At 36.7% G+C, this 23,909-nt stretch overlaps 1 protein-coding gene across 1 annotated transcript in view; it reads left to right on the top strand.

The window, feature by feature from the left end:
- The window catches only part of LOC107662043 (receptor tyrosine-protein kinase erbB-4-like), a 217,699-nt gene that overhangs the window by 59,131 nt on the left and 134,659 nt on the right, over positions 1-23,909 (top strand). The window contains exon 3 of the mRNA XM_016451903.1: positions 6,025-6,211. Coding sequence (XP_016307389.1) covers positions 6,025-6,211 — 187 coding nt within the window. The remainder of the gene's footprint in view (positions 1-6,024; positions 6,212-23,909) is intronic.

The following is a 23,909-nucleotide window of genomic DNA, read 5'->3' on the forward strand; positions in this document are numbered from 1 at the left end:
AATAAAATAATGTAGTGCTTTGTATAACTGGAAAAATGTATACTCATTATAAAAATGCCCATAGATTTTTACCATTTCATTAATTTCCATGCCTTTTACATGTCAAAAAATTATGTAATTGTGTTTTGAAAATTAGATTAGATTAGATTACATTTTTATTTTCTGATTTGAAATCATTGTCTTTTTGAGGGCCCCTTGGAAGTTTCCTGAGGCCCCCTGGTTGAGAACCACTGCAATATAGTATAACGTGGATCACTTGAACATTGAAATGCATTTGTGAATGTAGTACTTGGTACTTGCCATGAATAGGGTATAAATTAGGGCCAAAAGTAGATGATTGATGTGTTAAATATTTACCTTTTATTGTTGGTTTATTTAGTTAATAATAATAGTTTAACACGCATTTCTTAATAAGTAATTTTTTATATTTATTTTTTAAGTATCAGGATGCCAGCTTGTACCATATTCATAGAAAGTGCCACCTGGATGTTGAGTCAAAGAACTTTGCTAATGAATAATGACTACTAACTCTGCTAATAAGTAATTATAATAATCAGAATGAGTATTTGCATAATGATAAATATGTGCTCATTATAAAACTCATATAGAAATGTAGCAGAGAGACGCTGTGCTTGTATTTTCTAAGGGTAGGATTCATTAGCATAAGGACACTCAGTGATCCAAGCCCCGGAACCTCTATGTATGTCACCGCCCACCCTTCCAAAAGACACAACAAGATCTATATGTATGTAAATTAGTACTAATTAGCATAATGGTATACACAGGGTCATGGTGTTGCTTTATGTTTACACTCCCTCTTTTATATCTCTCTCAATCTCTCTTTGTCTGGTCTGTCCTCCTCCTCTCTCATTTTCAGCCACTCTTGTCTTCTCTGAACTGGAACAGGTGGAGTATTAATTATGCATTAAAATATACAGAGGACCAACTATGATCCACTCGACTGCAGCCCTGCCACTCGCCTCATCCTCATCTTTCTGTCCATCCCAGCTCTGTTTCTCTCTTCATTCCACTCTTGTTTGTGGATTGCAGGAGTTTATTTCCACACTGAGCACGTCTCGGGGAGTGAAAAGGGGGTTTTGTTTTTGAGGCACACTTCCTCTACCCCGGCACTCTACCGCTGAGAAAAGACAGAATCCCTGGAAATGTAGGCTCACTTCAGATCACTTCAGGTCTATGTTCCCACCCATATATTAAGATAAATTTCTATCAACTTCCATATACAGTAACATTATCTTTTCCAGCACAAAGTTATCATTTCAAAGCTCATATGCCCTTCTTCTGGAAGTATCATGAGAGCTTGAAGTGGACCACTGTCATCAGAGCTTCCAAACCCATATCTCCCGCTCTCTCCTCCATGGAGGTGTATGAACTGTATTTATAGATTGGCTCTATCGGGACTGTAGGCCTGTTTTCTTCAACAGGCATCAGAGGGGTCCAAATGACTCCTAGTGCTGGGTGTATCTTTAAGTGCTCTATTAGACCACCTTTGTAAGAGTCTCTCTCGTTGGCTTCTAAAAGTATCTTTGGCGTCTGTTGTCAGTTTATAAGCACAGCAGATAGGATATGTAGAGATGCTGAGAGAGGATGCATATAGACATTTCTGTTCAAAAGTTTGGGGTGTTTTTTTTTCACTGATAATAATAAATGTTTCTTGACCACCAAATCAGCATATTAGAATGATTTCTGAAGGATCATGTGCCACTGAAGACTGGAGTAATGATGCTGGAAATTCAACTTTGCAGCACAGTAATAAATTACATTTTACTTAGATAACTTAGATAAACTATTTATCTTCATAATGAAAACAAGGCAAGGCTTTGTCTGAAAAAGATGAATAGTTTGGACTACAAATATAGGCCTAACCATGAATTGCAATCGTACACTTTGTAACTACTTTTTTTAGAGGAGGGAAAACAAAAACAAAATTTTAGCTTTGAATTTTAAAGTAATATCTGTAAGTATGCATTGCATTCAAAGGGTTTGTCTTTCACTTTGTAGAGGAATGATTGCTTTGAGTGCAACACTTAAAAAACTTACTCCGAAATGCAACAGAAACAAAAAAGGTTGAAATGTATTTTCTTACAAATGAACACAGATGTCCCAGATGTGCTAACTGTGCCTTTACATTAGAGGTGAAGGTACCGTAAAAGTTACAACAGAATAAGGCATGGTTTTGTGTGCCCACTGATCTCTGTAGCTGCTCAGGTTGGATGTGTTATGTTTAACAACAGGTAGAAAGAGCTCCTCATTGATGCCACGTCATTAGCTATAAACTGCGCGTGTAATCACAACAAGGTGTTTACCTTTATTTATGTGCAAACACAAGAAGAAAGAGGGCCCCGTCCATTCCCTTTCCTCCGCTCTCTTCTACTCTCTGGAAAGTATCAATCCACTGGCTTGAAAATAACAAATTAGTTTGAGAAAGAGGAATTAAATGGTGCTGGAAAGTGAATGTGGGAATCCAAATAGGCTGTGTGGAAAATCTCTGCAAAGTAATCCTTTAATTAAATTAGGAGAAGTACAACAAAGATGTTGCTGTTTTTTTTCTTCACCCTCTACTTTCCCCCTCTCTTTCATGTCTTTTAGACAGCAGCAGGTTCCAGAGGTTGCTAGGTAACTAGGATGGGTTTAGTTCCCGGTGGCCAGGGGTGAGGTGGTTGTTGGCAGAATGTTTTGGCATTGGCTTTTTGTTGGCCATAAGGAGAGGAACAGGAAATGGAGGGACCACAGCACTTGTACTTTCATCCAAATTCAGATGCCATGATGGGATCAGAGTATGTGAGTGGAGTGAAGTGACAGCATTTTTTATATTTTAGAGAATATTAGAATTGGTGCACCCAATATATTTGTCGTTAATTTCACAAAGCACATTTTTGTGACATTTTGCCCATAGTGTATTGCAGATTTGATCTCACTTTCATTCTGATTGCTAAAAGCCTGTTAAAGGGCGTGTTCACACAGAATAAGTTTTTGCATTCACTGCGCTGATTTTCTATTGTGTTTCTAGGTAAACATGCTCAAGGACATGTTTGACCATTGCACTCACATCTCTCATCTTTTACAGCATCTTTTCGAGGCACTCGAGTTAAAAGTAGTAAATAAATGTATTTCTTAATCTTAACCTTGCATTTTTCATTTTGCTTCCCTTGCGGCTCCCATTTTTAAATGCAAAAAAAAAAAAGACCCCTGCAAAGTGCTGGGCAATATGGTCAATAATATTAGCACAGTATTTTTTCCATATAATACAATATTCTTATTCATCATGATGTTTGTTTACTATTAATAGGGAAGGACATGATTTTGGTTTGTTAGACCATGAGAATGAATGTAAACATAATTTGTGAACACAACTCTATAGAGTAAGTTAATTTAGGGCCCTGTAAAATCCATTTTATTTATTTTTTTGCTGGATTCTGTGTTTTATGATTTAATACAAATGTATCATCAAAAATGGTGTCTAGTGAAATGAATTTATAAAACTTTAACAATTTCTTTTAGAATGCAATAAAAAAAATTTAATCTACAACAAAACTGCATTTTTAAGATGATGCACAGCAGTATAAATTTACAAAAAAAAATAAAAACTTAAAATATTATTAATATTCTAACTTTTAGAAGTCCATTTTAGTATATAATTGTAATATATTTCTCTTCAAGTAAACTGAACTTTAATTTTGGTGGTTTGTTGTGAATGTTATTTTCAGTATTTGATGGTAATTTTTCCAAAAGTAAATAGTGTAAAGCTCATGAAATCTCATCATATAGATTTATCTCATAACATCTCTGGAGATGAAGTTTACATGTGCATGTCCTCATATATTGTGATGGCAGATGCTGACAAGCGTCACATGTGCTTGAGCATGTATGTAGTAGACAAAACTATACACCACTCATTCACACAGAACATTGCAGACTTATTAGCAGCATGTTAAATAAATCCATATTGAGTACAAATGTCCAGACCTTATCAGTGTTATCAACATAAATTTTATCACAATCTTGATATGATATCGTTTAACACCCAGCCCTAGCCCAACACTTTTTATACAAGTAGAGAATTCTTCCAAGCATACAATTGCAATATGGTCTGTTAATGCATTACGCTCTTGATGAAGCAGTATCATACTCTGTACAGGCTTTACAGATGTTGCACTGATTCTGCATACAGCTGTGTAGATGCTATTTCTAGCTGGTCTGCTCTATGTACCTTCTCATCGGAAGTCCTGTAACCCCACTTGACACAATCCTCACAGCGCACATCAGTGATAGCCCATGTACACCGCAGGAAGTGCTTCCTGTAATGTCCCCGCAGCTATTAGAACAGTTCATTAGCCTGGATAAATGACTGAGGCTCTGACTGGCCTTCTAGCGCCACTGCTAAAAAGAGCTCACGTCTCTGCCCATTAGCCGGACATGGAGGACGATGACAGTGGCAGGACCCTGTCACGCCGCATGGGTCCCGAAATGAAGCTCACGCTAACTGATGGCTGTCAGTGAGAGCATTCCCCAATGTTAGCGCTTCCTCAGGGCTAATTCTTCCCCCCAACACACACACACATTCAGTGTCATCATTCACAGCAGGAGGCGCTCTGTCAGAATGAATGAAACTGTGTCTGCCTTAATGAGAGGCGCAGTGACGGCGCCATTATGTCATGGACTCACGGCGAGGGTCTCACGGATGTGGTTGGATGGATTTGAGTCATCCCCATGATCATTATCTGTCTAGTAGAGGGTAGAGAGAGAGAGAGGAAAAAAAGAAAGAACAAGGCAGAGAGAGAGAGAAAAAACCCTCTGGCTCATTGTGTCCTACTGCTGCCCAGACTGCTGCCCACTCCCAACACTTCAGCTAATGACTGTATGATAAGCCGAGAGGCCTGAGTGACATCACGACCACTTTAGATGTCACCTGTATTATTGAGACACCAACAAAATTTCAGCAGAATCCTATGGAAAGAGGCTCTTTTTAACAAGAAATAGTTTGACGAGATATTTTTGATCTTGCAATACACAAGAACTTAAGATTGTTCTTGTGTATTGCAAGTTTAATTTACAAAAATTATTTAAAAAATGCAATAAAGCCTAGCCTTAATCAGTGGCGGCTCGTGGGTTTTAAAATAGAGGAGGCACACTAATTGTATTGGTCTGGGGATCTCTGCCGATTATTATTATTATTATTATTATTTGCTTAACCACTTTAAAATGGCTTTTTGGTGGCTTTTAGTCAGAAAAAGTAAAGAAAACGACAGACATACAGCAAGATAATATAACTTCACTTACCTGTCTTATCACTTGAAGCAAACATCTATCCCTTCTTAAAAGTCTTTGAGAGCTGCCTGTTGTGCCATTTAATTAAGCCGACTGCTGTAGCCTATATCTAGCTTAGGTGTGTTCTAGCTCCCTTTATTTTTGATTTGTATATATGCTGTTTGAATGACAGCTTGGTAAAATCTGTCGGCGATCAAATATTCAATATCGCTACTCATAAGTACTTGGCACATTATCAGTGCAGCGGCAGACGTTCAAACTAATATCACGTAATTTACGTATCTATGATGATTGGTTGATATACCAGAAGGGAGGCTAGCCTCCCCTGCGATGTCCTCAAAATTTTGGGGAAGCTGTGCCTCCCCTGCCTCCCCAGACGAGCCGCCACTGGCCTTAATGGGTGCCTTAGCCAACTAAACAGACGAAACTTAGCTATCTGTTTAAAATAATTGATTTTAGTTTTTAATGATCTAGAATACACACACACACAGTACATACAGATTTTATTTCTATATGTTAAAAGAAAATTTTATTTAATTTTTTTAAATAGTTTTTTATATTATATATAATAAATCCTTGTTTATCATTAATTTCACAAAGCACATATTTGTGACTGTGTCTCTTAATCTCTCTTTTTTTAATCATGCTAATTTATTTCCAGCAGCTCCAGTTTATTCTTATTTGTTAATATTATGTTAAAATTTGTTGATTAATGTTTGTGCTTTATTCTGTCTGCAGTCCATTCGTGAGGTGACCGGCTATGTGCTTGTGGCACTAAATCAGTTTGAATATCTGCCCCTGGAGAATCTTCGCATCATCCGCGGCACCAGGCTGTATGAAGACCGCTACGCCTTGGCTATCTTCCTCAACTACCGCAGAGATGGCAACTTTGGTCTCCGTCAGCTTGGCCTTAAGAACCTCACAGGTACAATATGAGCCTACGAGTCCACAGGTCTCATGATCTGTGTGTTCATTTTTTCTCAGTCCCTGTCTTGCTCATCTTTGTGAATGTACTTTATTGTGCAAAAAATGACATTGCTTTGATTATCACGTCTTTGTTAAAGATGGTTTGTCGTTTACTTTGAAATCCACTTCAATGCATCGATCCCTTCTGAAATCATGCATCGCAACATCAATAACAGCTGAGAACGTATGTCTGTCATATACAAGCACACAGAGTAAATTTCACTGGCCGAGGCCTTTATGAAATTGGTGAATGCTTTCCGATCTCTCTCGCAGGAAAGAGAGGGGGAGTATTCATGAATATGGATATCATACTAAATTGATTTCTCACAACTTCCATCAGAAATGCCTTAGCTGGTGTTTGAGCTGGTGGATGGATGAAGGCCGACGCTGGCAGTGAAATACTGCTAAATATCTGCACCTGGAATTGGATCCATAAAACTCAGTGAGAGGTTTGGAGGGGAATGCTGTCTTTATTAAAGCTTAGATCTGTCAGTTTTGCAGGAACGGTAAAGGCTAATAGACTAGCAAAGGCTGAAAGAGTTAGAGAGGCTACATTGATGGGATACTGTTTACTTACAATACAGTCAACTCTGCTGTAGCACAGTAAATTTTGACTTATTTTAGGCCATATTTGTTAAATATGTCAAAAATATGTCAGTGGCAATTGCTTTAAGACTACTGTGGAAGTATGCCTTTCTCCAAAATATAATCAAAATGTAGGCAGTTACAAGATTTTTCTGTGTACAAATATTATCTAAATACAGTAAATAAACTCACCAAGGCTTTATTTATTTGATTAAAAAAATACATAAAACCACTAATATTGTAAAATATTTTTTAAAGTTTAAAATAGGCCTAAATGTTTTCTATTTTAATATTTTTAAATGTAATATATTTATTTGATGGCAAAACTGACATTACTGCAGTCTTCAGAGTCACGTGATCCTTCAGAAATCGTTCTAATATGCTGATGTGGTGCTTAAAAATATTTCTTCTTATAAATGTTGAAAACAATTGTGCTGCAATCCATTTTATTCAGCATTCTTTAATGAATAAAGTTCAAAAGAACAGCATTTATTTGAAATATAAATAAATTTTTGTAACAATATGAAAGCTATACTGTCACTGTCTATCTATTAATACATCCATGCTAATTTCTTTTAAAAAGAAAAATCTTCTTTAAAAGATCATATTATTTATATATATACAGTGGGTATGGAAAGTATTCAGACCCCCTTCAATTTGTTAAAGTGCATTAAAATGTTGTTAATTTCACTGCAAGGTCATACATGCAGTATATGCTCATTCAGAGGTTTTTCAGTTGGTTTTGGAATCAGTAGCTACATTTAAATGCATGCCACACCATGGGGTTAAAAAAATATGAGGCCCAACATAAGACACCAAACGCAAACCTCTGTGGAGTCTTACATTGTAGTAAACAAACATAATGTACAAATGACAGTGTTTGACGTCTAATTTGGCAGATGCATGTTGCATAATTCAAAACAGAGATGATGAGTTGGGGGTTTTGATGTTTTTGTAAGTGTCTCTGTACTTTCTGGCTTCAATGCCAGGGCCAGTTGGAAATGTTTCTTCCTCACAATACCTGATTGTTACACAACAGCTTCGCTTCCTTCTGATTGGCTGAAAACTAATGTAAGTGCATTGGTCTGACATTTACCATGCACTGCTTTTGTCTTACAAAAATGACAAGTGGTATGTTTCTCCTTAGCTGTTCCTCCAGACACATCCATGACGGCACAGACTTGTTGTCTATTCGTCTCTAATGTTTGCTAGCGCAGTTGATTTTTTTTCCAATGAATTGTGATCCTTACAATACACATTCATTTGGAAGTTAAGAAAACTTAATTTCAATGATTTTAATAAATAATGAAAATAAGTTTAGATATGGAGCCTAAAGGTACATTTATTTATTTATTGAATTTTAAAATATTTGTGTCTATCTTATGTATACTACCATTCTGAAATTTGGGGTCGGTAAGACATTTTTCTCTTACACTGAGAAAAATAAAAGAAAAAAAGAAGGCAAAAACAAGGCTACATTTATTTTATAGAGAAAAAATATAAAAATTATTTATTCCTCTGATGGCAAAGCTGAATTTTCAGCAGTTAAAAACAGTCGTGGTGCTTATTATTTTTTGTGGAAACTATGGTGCATTATTTTCAGGATTCTTTGATGAAAAGTAAAAAAAAAACATTTATTTGAAATAGAATTTTAACAATGTAAAAGTCTTTACTGTAACTTTTAATAAATGTAATTCATCCTTGCTGAATAAAAGTATTAAATTCTTTAAAATACTGACCTCGAACTTTGAACAGTATTTCTCTATAGATTATAACAGAACATGACCATAACTGATTGAAAAAAAAAAGTATATCTTGAATGCAATGCAAAGTGGTTTGGATAATAGTCTCTGCAAAAAGCTTGTAAATGTATAATGTCTCCCAGTTTAATATGCAGACTCGACTATTTGTAGTTTGATTCCTTGAAAAGTGCTGGCTGAATGGTATACATTTGGGGGCAGAACTATCTGTTTGTAATCTCTTGCAGATGAAAGAATAAAGAGCGACACTGTAAACAGAATGGACTTCTACACCTCACAGTTTTATTTTTATTTTATTTTTTGCACTGCAATTGCTTTAGTTTTAATAAGTCTGTATTACTGCAACAGGGCAGATTATGATGTGAAATCTGGCTAGATAGTTAACCCAGTGCACATAAATGGTTCAGGAACACTGTCTTGTTCTTATGGAGCAATGTTTCTGGCCTTAATTTTGTGTGCTTAGGGTCATTGTCTTGTTGGAAGGTAAACCTTCGGCCCAGTCTGAGGTCCTGAGCACTCTGGAGAAGGTTTTCGTCCAGGATATCCCTGTACTTGGATGAAATTCAAAAGGATCTAGTGTTGTTTTGACCCCGTCAGATGTTTGGACATACATGACTGAATTTATATGTCTCGTGAACTTCAAAACCGTTGATATAATGGCTTTTAATTGATTATTTTAAATGAGTTTTGTAGGCATATTGTGCCTACATAAATTTCTAGATTACTGTACTGTACCTATAATCCATTTAGAGTTTTACTGACTGTGCTATTTATTTATTATAAAATGTTCACAATAATAACAATAGCAAGGGCAGTGGTGGAAAGAGTACTGAAAATTTGTACTTAAGTACAAGTACTGTTACATTGCTGAAATAATACTCAATTACAAGTAAAAGTACTGATGTCAAAACAGTACTTAAGTAAAAGTACAAAGTACTCCTCTCAAAAACTACTCGGCGTACTAGTTACTAGTTACTTTTTAGCCGCCACCCTCGAAACACGATTGGGCTAGTTTTGAGTAGCAATTGGGCGAGTTTTGTTGTGACAACCTGGCAAACCTAGCATGCAGCTTTATATAAAGCAATAATATAGTGCTCCAATCAGTTCTTAAAATAATGATATAAAAACATTTTGTTTAACACTTATGCAAGCGAATCGTGCCCACAGCTAAAGTTTAGCTGCTAAACTGTAAACACTTAACAAAACAATAATGGTGGATACGTTAGCCGAGTGCTAACGTGACTAACTGATGAAACAATACAGTTTGAAAACCAAAATATGTCTACTGTAATGTCTGAAGAACGACAGACAAAAGACGATCTGTGTCTTAACCGTTAATTATAATGCAGGACATCTGTATCACATGCGCACCAGCCTAACTAACTCGTCTCTCTCTACTGGGTCTTTTACTCTCTACATTAACCCTATGACTACATAAACAGCACTTTCACAATGATTATAAAGTCTGTGCGCTACACTACATTCTTTATTATTAAACGAAGTAATTAGAACAACGACAGTCTACATTAATCGACACATTCTTAGGAAATAGTGGGTTCACAACGAATTATCAGAACTATTTCAGTAAAACAGTAATATCTTGCTTTAACTGGAAACCTAAAGCTGCGCTAGGTATGCATCACATATTAGCACATAAAAAACCTAGATATTTTGAGCACTCAATTGAAAATGTACACATAACTTATCAATCATACTTACAGGTTGTGGTTCTGAGACGCTTGTTGGTCCAAATAAAGAAGATTAGAAACCAACGAAGATAAAAGGCAAGATTAGAGAAGCAGTCCTCGGTAAAATGAGGAGCACAACAAAAGGTTCAAATTGTATTGCTGTGGTATCGTGGAACACAGCATCTTCTCGACACAGAGTGTTCGTATTTCGTGGGCAGGTGGGGATTATGCTAATGTGTTACCCAGTGACGTAGATCGTAACAGGCAGAAGATTCGAAAATATAACGACTCGTTAAGGCGAGTCGACTCTTTCTTTTGAGAGACAATTTCTTTATTTATCATGCACTTTTTTGATTAACAACTTTGCAGACTGTTTACATTGAAGGATAGCTACCTTACAAACTGTAAAATAGATATTTTTCGAAAACCCATATGACCTGCTCTTTAAGTAAAAGTACAAAGTACTCCTCTCAAAAACTACTCAGAGTACTAGTTACTAGTTACTTTTTAGCCGGCGATATTTAACGAACTACCAAAACATATTCATATCAGAGATCTATGTGGATAATAGCTACTTTGAACAAAACCCACTTTTATCTTATTGACAGAGTATGTGAATTAGTGGTCATGATACAGGAATTTCTAACTTCAATACCTTGAAAAATATCAGTATCAAAGTACCTGTGAACCGGAAGTTGCAACTGACATCAGTGTTGTGATGTATTTCCAAGTGAAACGGAATATTGAACAAAGGTGCGGGGTTTTATTGTGGTGCAGCTCCACTCCACCTCTTGCTCACGGTTGGATAGGAGTGGTTAAGAATATCTGCTTGTTACGTCTGACATCATGCTTCACCGCTTATGGGTCCTAACGCTCTGCCAGAGGCCCCAAGAAAACAACAAACTGTGCTAATATACAACCACGATGTCATGTAATACTGAAAAATTATAACCCTAACCTTTATCTCCATACTGAAATCCCAGATGGCCTACAGTGATTCAGCTAAAATATTAGTGTCCGAGACACTGTGAGCACGGAGACTGTAGTGTGCACAGCAAATTTTTAAATGCTTAGCTTAAATATGTAATATTAATTAAATAGTGCTCATAAATTGCTGTTGAGATAGTATTCTCAAGTGAAATAAGTAGAGGCATGGACCCGGAAACAGCAGTCCTTACATCATGACTTAACAAGAGGATTCTCCCGAAGCTGTCAAACTGACGTCATCAGAGCGAGAATGCCATTCTAGTGCGGAAGCGACGGCAGACAATTTTTTTTTCCAGTGTACTGACTTGCATGGTTCAATTGTTCACCACAAGACTACTAATGTGCACTAGAAAAAATAGTAAAAGTATTACTAGTAAATACTAGTAAAAGTACGTTAGGTCATTTTTGATTTAATGACGACTAATCATTTACAGTACACTGCCATATAGATATTTTAATATTTAAAATATTACACTTTTTTTAATTTTCCCGGTTCAGATATCAGGGCTTTTATTGGTCCCTTTACGTTCGGATATCTTTATTGGCTACTGAAGTGCCGTCAAAGGTTTGAATATCAATTAAAATTGTGGGCGTACTCAGTAACGAACTATGATTTAAAAGTAACGAAGTAGATTATTTTGCTTAATTTGTACTTAAATACAAGTAAATGTACAGCTTTAAAAATATGCTCAAAAAAGTACAAGTACCCAAAAAACTACTTAATTACAGTAATGTGAGTAGTTGTAATTCGTTACGTCCACCACTGAGCAAGGGATTATGGGGCTTGAAGAAGCTGCATGTGTCAGAACTTCAGAAATTCAGAACTTGAGTTGGTTCTTTCATAGCCCATTTAAAAGGATAGTTCAGCCAAAAATTAATTCTGTCATTGTCAAGTCAAGTCACCTTTATTTGTATAGCGCTTTATACAATACTGGTTGGGTCAAAGCAGCTTTACAGTGTCAAACAGGAAAATAGTTTGTCAATAATGCAAGAAGACAGTAACAGAGTCAATTGTTCCAGCTAAAGTCAGTTCATTGATGATTCAGTGATGTCATCATCCAGTTCAGCTCTCGTCCAATAGTGTCTGTGCAATCATTGTTTACTGATGAGTAAATAATGATAGAATTAAATTGTTGGGCAAAATATTCCTATGAACTAAGGGTGGGCAATATGGCAAAAAATATTATATCACAATGTTTTTCAGGCAAGAATGCAATCCATGATCTTATCACGATTCTTATCATGGTTTTTAAGACTATTTTGCAAGTTACTCAGCAGTACAGCTAAACTAATTTCTCTTTTTGAAAAAAAAAATACTGTTATATGTTTTATTACTACAAGGTAATAAAACATGAAAAATAATGAATGACAATTTGGGCCAAAGTCGGAGTGGGTAAATATGACCAAAATCTTATTTCACTTTATATTATTTAATTTTATATTATTATTTTATCTTTTTTGTTGTCTGTGTTCAAAGTTCAGGTGTCTGCGTTTAGAAAACCATATATTAGAAGTTTAGACTGGCAAGGCTATAAAACGCATGCATATACTTTTGTGATGACAAAAAATGATTAAATGATCTCTCTCTAAAGGGAGATTATGGAGACGTTTTACCGTTCACAATCTAATACTGTCATATCGCACACCCCTGAAAAATAACTTTCCAAGTGAATCGACTCACTAAAATGAATCAGATCTTTCAATGGTATCTGAGTGTGTTCGATTACTTTATAGCTCGCTCTGTTGCACGACTCCATGGGTGATGTGACATAAATACAGCACTGTAATGTTTATCAAAGTTTGCCGCTACTTGTTCTTGTTGTTATTGGAAGGATTACACGTTTAGGCAACAGTTAAGTTAGTTTAGTAGCTATTTTTGAATAGTTACTCCCAACACTGGTCTTCTAAATGTTGAACTCAGTCAGCGCCTTGTAACCCTGAGACAGATCAAAGCTGGAACTGAGCCCAGCAACATCTCTCTCGCTCTCTATTGAGGACTATCAGCTTGTCAGACCTACAAATTATGAGCCTTTTGATCCCCTGTCACATTATCATGTAATTTCTCTCATGGCAGTTCTCCAGAAATGTGTAAAGTGATCAGTACCATCTATAAATGATATCTAAGAGAATAAAGGCTATTAACTGCTCTGGGTGTAATCCCGAATCTGAACAAACTGGCTTGTAGGCTACCAGAGCTGAAATCCACGGGGGTAGAAATTGCCCTGGATAAAATCAATTTGTCGCTGGTATATTCTGATATTGCTCTATTGATTTTTGGAGAGGTGGTTTGTGGGAGACACAGTGATGTGGTGCTCGGGCTCCGGTCGCAGGGCTTCCCTTGTGACTGGCTTTCAAACGTGCTTCTTGCTGGGTTATTAAGTCGGAGTCAATGGAGTGAGCTATTTGAGCTATTCATTTGAATGTGAAATGAAACAGAGCTACATTAAATTTGCCTTGAAAAGCATTTTAAAGGGGTGGTTCACTGTTTTTTTTCTAGGCTTGATTGTGTTTATGGGGTGCAGTCTAACATGTGTTAATGCTTCGTTTTTTTAAAAACGCATTATTTTTCACATAATTTGCCTTTATTCCACACCACTCTGTCCCTTCTCTGAGAAACGTGCTGAACATTTCCTTCTTTTATGAAGCCCCTCCCTCAGAAATAGGTGATGGGCTCTGATTGGTTAGCTAGCCCAGTGTGTTGTGATTGGCTCAACCGTCTCTAGTGCGCGTCTAAACATCCCACACCTCACCTCAGCGGCATGTGCTCCGGTTGTATTGTAAACAACGGCGTCGTTAATTTTGCTTATCGGTTTGTGCCCGATTGAGAAGCAGAGGATATTACTGAAGAGGATCGTGCAGAACCTGTGCAAGCACGGCTTTTAATGATAGGCCTATGTTTTTTGTTTGTTGTTGTCTGTTACTTTTAGATACATTGTTTTTTTTGTAAATGCTACTGCTTATGTTAGCTTTTAATATACGGTTTTATCCTGATTAAAGTACCGTATATTAAATTAAAAATAAATATCAATTAAAATACAGTACGGCAACTGCACGCGCGTCCATGTTTAACGCTTCTCATTGCTATGTGAAAATAAGTGTATAACTGTAACAGTTCATTGTTGGAGCTGAGCTGAATGAGAGAGAGAGAGAGAGATGCAGAGCACGTGCAGAGCAGGGGGACGCGAAAAACAGTATTAAGAACCGCTGCTTTAGAAAATTGATTTTGAAACTTGTGAATCCATTAGAATCGTTAGAAGACAGAATCGCAATTCATATATGAACAGATTTTTACGTGTACCTCTAGTTTTCTCTTCCTCTAATCTAAAGCAGCGCAGCATGGCCTCGCCCCCTCTGTTGCCTTTTCCCGAGGGCGGGGTTTATCTGGGTTTGTTACGTCACGAACCCGGGAAGTAGCTCGTTGTAGTCCCTACCAGCCATTTTTGTAGGCATTAAACTGCCAGAATTTTAAAAGATGATATCTCCGTTTGCATTGAACTTTCAGCTTCGTAACTTTGCAGATATTGTTTATGCTCAAACAGAAACATTACACACTAACTAACATTAAAAAAGTGAAATCGCAATGAACCACCCCTTTAAACATTTGAATGTTGTTGATTAATGATTTTTGCATTAAATAGTTTTATCTTTTTTCATTTCTTTTTACTGGTTTTAGGCTTTTTATATATCCTATGTGCTATGTCTTTTCAGCTGGTCTCCACAACATGATGTGATTTGTCCATTAGCAAACTCACTGGTTCAACTGACCATGTTCCTTTTTTCCTTGTTTTTTACTGTCTTCTTGATAAGACTTTTAATGAAGACTGTATATATAATGCATGAAATGCTATTAGTCAAAGGTTTGGAAACATAATATAGGTTTTGGAATATATATGTCATGATCTCTTATCATGATATATTTGGTGTTTGCTTGGATATTTTAAATGAGAAATTTAAAATTTCTAAATAAAATAAATGTTTCAACAGTCAATGGTGATTTATTTATTTAGCAATAATAACAAAATAAATTATTTTAGATACTGTAATTCCTACTGACTGTGCTATTAATTTATAAAAAATGTGCACAATAACAATAAAGAGTAAATGTTGCTGTAAAAAAAATTATTTATGCTTTAATAATATAATACATCTTAAAATATATATTACACGTTCTCATAAATAATTGCAGTAAATAAACCGTTAATAATACATTATAATATTTATGGTTGTATCTTTATTTTTACAATTTTAATGTAACAATGAATTAATAGCACAATAATATCATTAATTATAGCTTACAATTATTTATGAAAAGATACAATGGATTAGAAATGTTCATTGTAATGTGTTGTGCATACAGGCTTCATGAAAGCGTTATCAACTGCTGCTGTCAGTCCAGAAAGAGCTGTGCCATCTTGTGTCTGTGTCCTCAAAGGCCTCGAGTGGCAGGTGATTTGTAATAATTATACCTCGTCCCACCGCTGAGGCAAAGGTTAAACTTAGCATCCTTTCTTTGACATTTCAAAGTGGCGTTCTGTTCTCATTTTCAGAAGAATTAGAATATTTTTTCATGCTTAGACAAACATTTTTACTCAACATTTGTGCAACTCATTGTTTTTTTTCTCCAGCAGAACACAAATGCTTCTTAGATAGTAATTACCTCACAATAATAACCGCCTCCAGAAGAACACGTGTGTACATTTAACACAGTTTCTCTCCTTGTGTTCTCTGTCTTTTAGTTTCTTTAGTTCTTTGTCCTTTTCTTTCTCTCTCTTTCACTTTTGCCCTTGATGACAACTTTTGATCACATTATTTTCTTCTCTACCCAGAATCCGAATAGAAAATGATCAATGTCAAATGTGTGTGGTTCATGTCCATTCATTCATTTATTGATTGATGGTTGATTCATTTCTTGATTTGATTGTTCATCAATTAGTTTCATTAATTTGTTGATTTGTTTAATTCTATAATTTTATATACAAGCTATCAGATTTTTATTTTAATATGAAAAGCTGTAGTAACTTATGGCATTGTAGCTATATCTTTATAACTATATGGTTCCCAAAATAAATAATTGTTAGGGAAAGGTGCAACCAAGTGTTTACTTACTTTACTTTCCTCTAACTTGCAAAGCTTCTTATAATATGAACTGTTTTATTAATATTGGAGCTGTAATTCATAATTCAACCTTTGATTAGACATATTATTTGATCTTATCATGAATCTCTGATTGCTTCTTACACACACACACACAGCGTTGTAATTGCACTGTTCATTATTCTTATTTTCAGCTGTGGAGAATGGGTTTCAACTTCCTGTCCTTCATGCAAGCTATTTATTTCCCTGCCTTTTAGAACAAATTATCTTGAGAGAGGACTTTGTTTTTGTCAAGGTTTGTGTCTGCGCTGTCTCAAGGTTCTGATTTTGTACTGTACGCTGTAATTTTTTTTGAGGTTGTTATGGATTGTTCTGTCGCCTCTCTGGCTGTCTTTAATTTGATCAGAGGCTTTTTGTATCAGTTAATGGTGGGGTTTTGTGTGGTTCATGCCCTTCTTTTCTGTTAAAAAAAGTAAAAAACCTTTCAGATTTGCTCTAATACTCTAATCTTTACATAGACATTGTATGTTGTTACCATATCTTACACTGTATCTTGAGGCTTAAAAATGTGAACTGTGAATGTGCAGCTTGAGATGCACTGCCAGTGTAGGTACTGCTCGCATAGTTTTTGTGAATTTGTCCACTTTCCTTGACGATTCACCTGATATTTCCTCCGCCTTTTTTGTTTCAGATGCAGCATAGAGCATGTAAAGTAATAGGTGTGCACTATTCAGAACTGAATTGAGAATGCCATTTGAATTCAGTTCAGAACAGAACAGAATTTGAATCAAATTTGAATTTAGGCAGCAAACAGAATGTGGAATGACAATTTATTTTGAATGTAGGGAAGTAGAATTAACATTAAATTAAATCCAGATTATTGTAATTAACTAGAACAGCAAAGTTTATCATGATAATCTTTGAATGTTGGCTTCATAAAGTCTGTTTTAAAGTTTTGAAATAAATGTAGAAAGCCCCAAAGTTTTACAGGCCTTACAGATGGATGGATGGATATGTTTGAAATGCCACCTATAAAAATGCTTTCCATTCATAACTAAATCTACATGCATACTGTACATGTGTCACGTTGCACACACACGAGGGACGAGGAGACGCTGGAGAATACGTTACCAAGACTTTATTTACAGGAACCAAGGGAGACGAACTCAGGAAGACGTTTACATGAAGACGTTCACAGAAAGACGTACAACAGCGGACAGAGAACTTGGGACTGGGAACACATTTTATACACACACACACACAGGAGGAGGGGATGACGAGACACACCTGGGAGCAATAAAACCAAGGGAAACACCTGGGACAAATGAAATAAACTAATCAGGACAGGAACAGGAAACTAACCAAATAAGGGCATGGGAAGGCACATGGGGAGCAGGACACACACAAAACATGGAACAGAGTCTGACAACATGCACATACACAAGACTGGCCCTTTATTTTTGCTCTTCAATAATAAAGGAGAAAATCTCAATGATCGTGCATTAACCTCATTGAGTCCTGCTCAGTGTCTCATAAAAGCGTTCTGGAACAGCACACCGGAGGTGAAAGACAAAGAACGAGAAAAGCGGGAGATCAGCCTATGCCTGCCTCAGACACATGTCTGTATTGTGTTCTTTCTTTCTTTACACGTTTCAGTTATTTTTCCTGGCTCAGCGCAGTCTGTGTAAAGGGACCCGAGAGGAGAAAAAAGAAAATTACTTTTGTTGGTGCTTGCACAACACTCATTTCCATCTTTCTCGCTGAGGCTTCCAGACCCCGGGTCACTTCCAATTGTGTGTCTAATTGATTACTTCCCATGCAATTACGTTTGTGTCATACTCAATTTTTCACTGTTTGATGCGCAGGGGAGCGATCCTCCTTCTGAAGGACAACAGTTGCACTGCAGCAAATCTAGAATGTGGCTGTATTATTAATCTTTTGGCGCAGCTGTAGTGCAGTAATAACCAGCGACATAAACCGCAAATGCAAGGTTACAGAGGCGGAAAGGCCAGTGTCAGTGACAGAACATTTTCTCTCTGGACAAACAGCATTAAAAGAGACAGTATTATGATTCTGTTCATTTGCAACAGCACAAACAAATGCTTCTTTATTAGGCCTTGGAAAAGAACGTTGCCATTTTTTTTGCCCCCACTTACATATTCTTTGTGCTTTTCACTTCTTAATTTTGCTGACTGTTTTCAAGCTCATTAACTGAAGCTTTTGGGAATTATGTAAGCTATGAGAAAAGAATGTAATGAAATATTGATGTCCAACCACAGAAGGACTTGAGAAATTTTAATCATTAGAAAAATTTGACCCTTCTGCCCTCACATAGGAAAGAAAAGTGTGTTATGTTAATGTATGGACCCTCTTTTAGAAATTACTATATTCATAACCTCCTCAGTTTTTGGACTACAATTTATTACATTTTAAGAAGTTTATTTTGCCTTGGTTAGTTTGAAGGGGGAAAAAATTGTTTGTATAGACAGAACACATGCAGAGTGTACTTTTCTTCTCAATGGAGATGAAAGGATGACAGAACTGCTGAGAAGAAACAAAGCCCTGGGAAGTGGAGTAGAAAAATGGAAGAATTACTTTTTTAAAGTTGTCTGTATTTAAAGCCTATGATGTGAAGAGAGAAAAAAGAAAAGCAGTAATTACACAGAGATCAAATAGAGAGCGTGGGGCTAGTACTAATACCCACTCGCCCACCCCAATCACTGGAGAAACCAGGCCCATTAATAATGAATCTGGTGTCATCATTAAGAATTTGAATGATTAAACATATCTCCTCACTTCAAACACCACTTTTCACAGTCCAAAAAAAAAGAGAGAAAGATGGAAGTCTATATCCACACACATATGGCTCACACATACATGAAAACTGTAATGATATGAAACATATATGAAACATGAAACATACTAGGGCTACAGATTGTAGTATTAGGAAAACAAATCGTTCATGTTTTGCAGAAGAAATAATTACATATAGGTTTGGAATGACACGAGGGTGAGTAAATGATGGCAGAATATTCATTTTTGGTTGAAATATGTCTTTAAAGATTAAGTGTATAATTTCTGCACCATTGGTTGAACCAGAAGTTTAAATGTCAGGTGCTTAAACACAGAACAATGTTCTGAAAGCTCCACGGAGCCCTTGAATTGCTTATTTAATATTATCTCTACACATTAAGCTGAGAAAGTAAAAAGTGATTCAACATTAAAAACATCACTTTTTTTGTATGTCTAATGCTTTCATTTGCAAAGTAGAATGTAGTACCATATTCTTTTTAATTCTTGTTAATGTTTTTAAAACCATTCTGCAAAATTTCACGATTTTCCCCCACAATCCATGCAAATGTGAAAAGGTGTGTAGAATATCTAATAAGAACATTGGATATAATGGGGGATTCAGCCTAAAGAAATACATAAATCCAACTTCATGGGCAAACAACAGCCAACTCCACGAGTCCATCAGTTATTCTAATGTATAGCTTTTCATGGCCCCAGTTAATCAAATTGCATGAAGCATCCCGAGACAACACGACCAATTAACATCATACCGTTCTGTTTACTGTAAAAAGAATCCCGGTAAAGAGAAAGTGGAGCACACCACAGAGTGGTTATATAATCTGAGGCAGGTGGAAAGAGAACAGTGCCTTCACCATGAGGGTGAATCGAGTGCCAGTGTAGAACAAGCAGTGACAGAAAGGAAATCAGCGCCTGATTTATCTTTGACAGTTTGATGATGGGAGATATTGAGCTTTTTTCATTCATTAATGAATATAACAGTGCAGTAGAGATTGCAGTTGTTTGACCACATTACCTAACTTAAAAGGATAGTTCACGCAAACATTTTGTCATCATTTACTCCACCTAATGCCCAGTATTGTTTTATTTCTTTTTTTAACTGCTTTTGCCATACACTAAACATGGATGGTGATTTATACTGCCAATCAGGACATATCTACATTTACATTTAAACATTTAGCAGATGCTTTTATCCAAAGCGACTTAGAAATGAGGACAATAGAAGCAATTAAACCAACAAAAGGGCAACAATATGTTAATAAGTTCTGTCCCAATGAGTCTAGCACAGTATTTTTATTGTTTTTTAAATAAATAAATACAAAACAAAATGTAGAATAGAAAGTGCTTGTATTAATGGGTCAAGTGTTGACATATGTATAAACAGGCAGAAAATTAGGATGCTAGTCCCAGATAATCTTCCCATCTGCCAGAGCTCTCAATTTTCATTAATGCTTGTGTTAATGTGTAAAATAAAATAAAAGAATAGAAAAAACAATGAAATGAAATGAAAATTTTCACACACTGACTTCTTAAGGCTTGGACACGAGTTGTATGTACTACATTCATGAAACTTTTATGGTGTCTATTTGCCCCTTTGGTGTCTAACAGTATGAATCTTCACTCATTTTCATTGTATGGAAAACAGAAGCTCAGACATTATGCCTAAGGATATCCTGACAGAAGAAAGAGATGAAAATGATGACTACAATGACCTTTAAAGCCTCTATCATGTCATTTTGAGCCAACTATGTAGCCTGACTTCATATTTAGGGCAGGGACATGTTTAACTGACAGAAATGTGAGTGTAATATAACATTATACCTGTGTTAGTGTGTTTTAGCACGTTGCTGCTAGTCAATAGCCTGCTCCAGTGTTAAGAAAGCTTTGGCATACACATGTTTTAGCTTCGCCCATTTGTCTCCATTACCCGTAAGCCTCTACTAATGGAGTCAAAGAGTCTCTAGGGTGTTGTTAGCACCTGACTTTACCGTTTGATTCTAGCCTTTGTAAAATCAGTCATTATGCTCCAGCCCGAACGCAGACTCGCACAAGCATTTTGACACAAATAGAGCTGTTCTGTGACCCAGAGCTGTACATCACGATATTGCTAAATGACTCTGTAAGTTTATGACGTTGATTTTATGCATGTGTCGCTTGCTGTGCAAGCAAATGAGAGAAAGAGGAGCAAAAAACAGGGTGGGGAAAAAGTAGAGCGTCTGTGGATGTTAAATAATTCAGGATTGGCAGCACATGGGCTTCAGGGCCAGCCCGAGTGCAGGAACTCCAGCATCTGATGAGCAGTGTGCCTGAACCTCACCTTTGTCCCACTCACACACATACTCAGAGACAATGTGTATCAGCAGCACTCATAAAGCTGCAAACCCTGCTCGTCTGTCCACTCCAAGCTGTTTCAGCCCACCACCCTCTCAGATATCAGACTTGGGCCTCATTAAAAGTTAATGTGAGGCATGCAAAGAATTTTAATGTCAATTAATAATCAAAACAGTTTCCTCCACAGGCCTGCGGTGTTATTTTAGAGCTGAAAACCAGGGCATTCGACACAACGCACCAAAAGCAAAGACTGTGGGGTACTTGAGACATCAAAGTGACCCCCGTTATCCTGCTATAGACCTGATCAGTTCAAACCGATGGGTGTAGCAGGTGATCGCGCTGGTCACGGGGAACGTTTCCTGGCAGGTGTATAACGCTGTGGCGGATGTTTAAACAGCGGTGTGTTGCGCTTGCCAGCAGTTCTGGCCAAGTTTCAGTGCATGCACCAGCCAAAGCCTGTGTCATTGGCATCGATAACAAGCAGAGCTGGAGCCGCCACACAGCCATGCACATCTATATACACACAAACACTTACGCTTTCAAGTGATACCGACACTACAGACTGATAAAAGGCATCTTCACCTCCGCTAGTCCTCTTGCTCACAATGTCATCTCTAATTTGGCATTGTTTCATCAAGCCCGCAGCAGGAAACGTTAATGAAACATTTAAGAGCGCTAAGTCAATTACCTCTGCTTCTGACAATTACAGACCTCTTGTTTCAGAGGGAATGTGATGGGAGTTTAGAGTAACAGATATATTTATGTGAAGATGAAAGTATCTGTAAGTACCTTTACTTATTAAAATATATAAAAGAAAATGTGTGCATACTAAATTTGATTATAATTCAAATTATGTAAAACTTCTTACTGACAAATGGGTAAAACCTATTGATTTGAAGTACAGTGGCAAATATTTGTAAAGTTTTAAAAGGACAATTTTTATTTTGGGAGCTGCACTGTGAGGGGGCAGGGGATTAAGCTGTATTGAACTTATTATTAGGATGCACGATACTGGATTTTGGCCGATATCCGATATGCCGATATTTTTCAACTCATTTTGGCCAATACCGATATATTTCCTTTTGTTTGGAAACAACACCAAGTCTCTCCTGTGCAGAGATTATAAACAAAAGATTTTTGGTTAGTTTTTAACAATAACTTATTTGTTAGAATTAAATAAACAATAATGAAGGTTTTTTGATAGTACACTGAAGCTTTGAAAATAACTATAAATAAACTATATATCAATCGCTGCATTTTTCCCCAGAAAGATGCAGTGTTAACCCTAACATTTTATTTTAAGATTTAACATTTGTAGATGGTCTAAGGCAAAAGAGTTGTAAAAATTCTGAAAATGTTTTAGAGCTTATGATTTGCTTAAACAAAAATGTTTAAATAAAACATATTACACATAAATGAATAAATCAGTATATATACAATTATTTAATTTACAAGTGTCATGTTTGTGATTTTTTTTTTATTTGATGCATGTGTACTGTAAGCTATAGCTTCTGACCTTTAAATCAAAACATACTCATTATTTTATGACATCAGTTACTGCTTTATTTAATCAGAAACATAGACTAAATGTTATTTGTGTAGGCTGTTTTACTTTTAATTTAATTAGAAGTAGGCCAACAGTGCCCCCTACAGTTTAAAACTCCTTACCGAACGGGCGTTAGGACCTGGGGGAGGCTGCCACTACACGTTCTATTACTGTTGACTCTATCACACACCGAACGCATCATTCTGTACCTGCTTTCTCAGTTTAAATGCAGTGATCCAAAGCAGTGAATCTAATCATCTAATCAATCATTCAGACAAAACTTTGCTTCAAGAATGAGCCACACTGCTGATGTGATCTAATCACTAGCACACCACGAGCACATGTGAGTTAACGTATTCCTCTTATCGGCAAGACATATGATTCCGATATCAGTCCGATATTATCGTGCATCCCTACTTATTATTGTTGTATTATATTAGTATGAAACTTAAGTTCACGTGTTCACACTTACATATAATCAACAGAGTAAAGGTTATGCATATTTGGCGTGCTGTACGGGGAGAGGGGTCCAAGCTCGGCATTTAGCCCGGACCCAGAGCGCTCCCCCCAAAAGATGCAATTAGCGCGGGACAGCAGCCATAGTGGGGCATTGATAACCCCCCAAAACTTGCAGAACTTAAGGTTGGTGGGGTGCTGGACGCCGCTTGGAGTAGAATCATTGCAGTGGTATCAGAAAAGAGAAAGTGGCTTCTGCGGAAGCAAGCACTGCTGCGTCAGTTGGAAGTAAAGACATAGGCTTCTGCGGAAGCAAGCACTGCTGCGGCAGTGGGAAGTAGAAATGAATGGGAAGTAGAGATACAGGCTCCTGCGGGAGCGGGCACTGCTGCGGCAGTG

The sequence above is a fragment of the Sinocyclocheilus anshuiensis genome, unplaced genomic scaffold (assembly GCF_001515605.1).
Source record: "Sinocyclocheilus anshuiensis isolate Anshui unplaced genomic scaffold, SAMN03320099.WGS_v1.1 scaffold824, whole genome shotgun sequence".
Lineage (NCBI taxonomy): Eukaryota > Metazoa > Chordata > Actinopteri > Cypriniformes > Cyprinidae > Sinocyclocheilus > Sinocyclocheilus anshuiensis.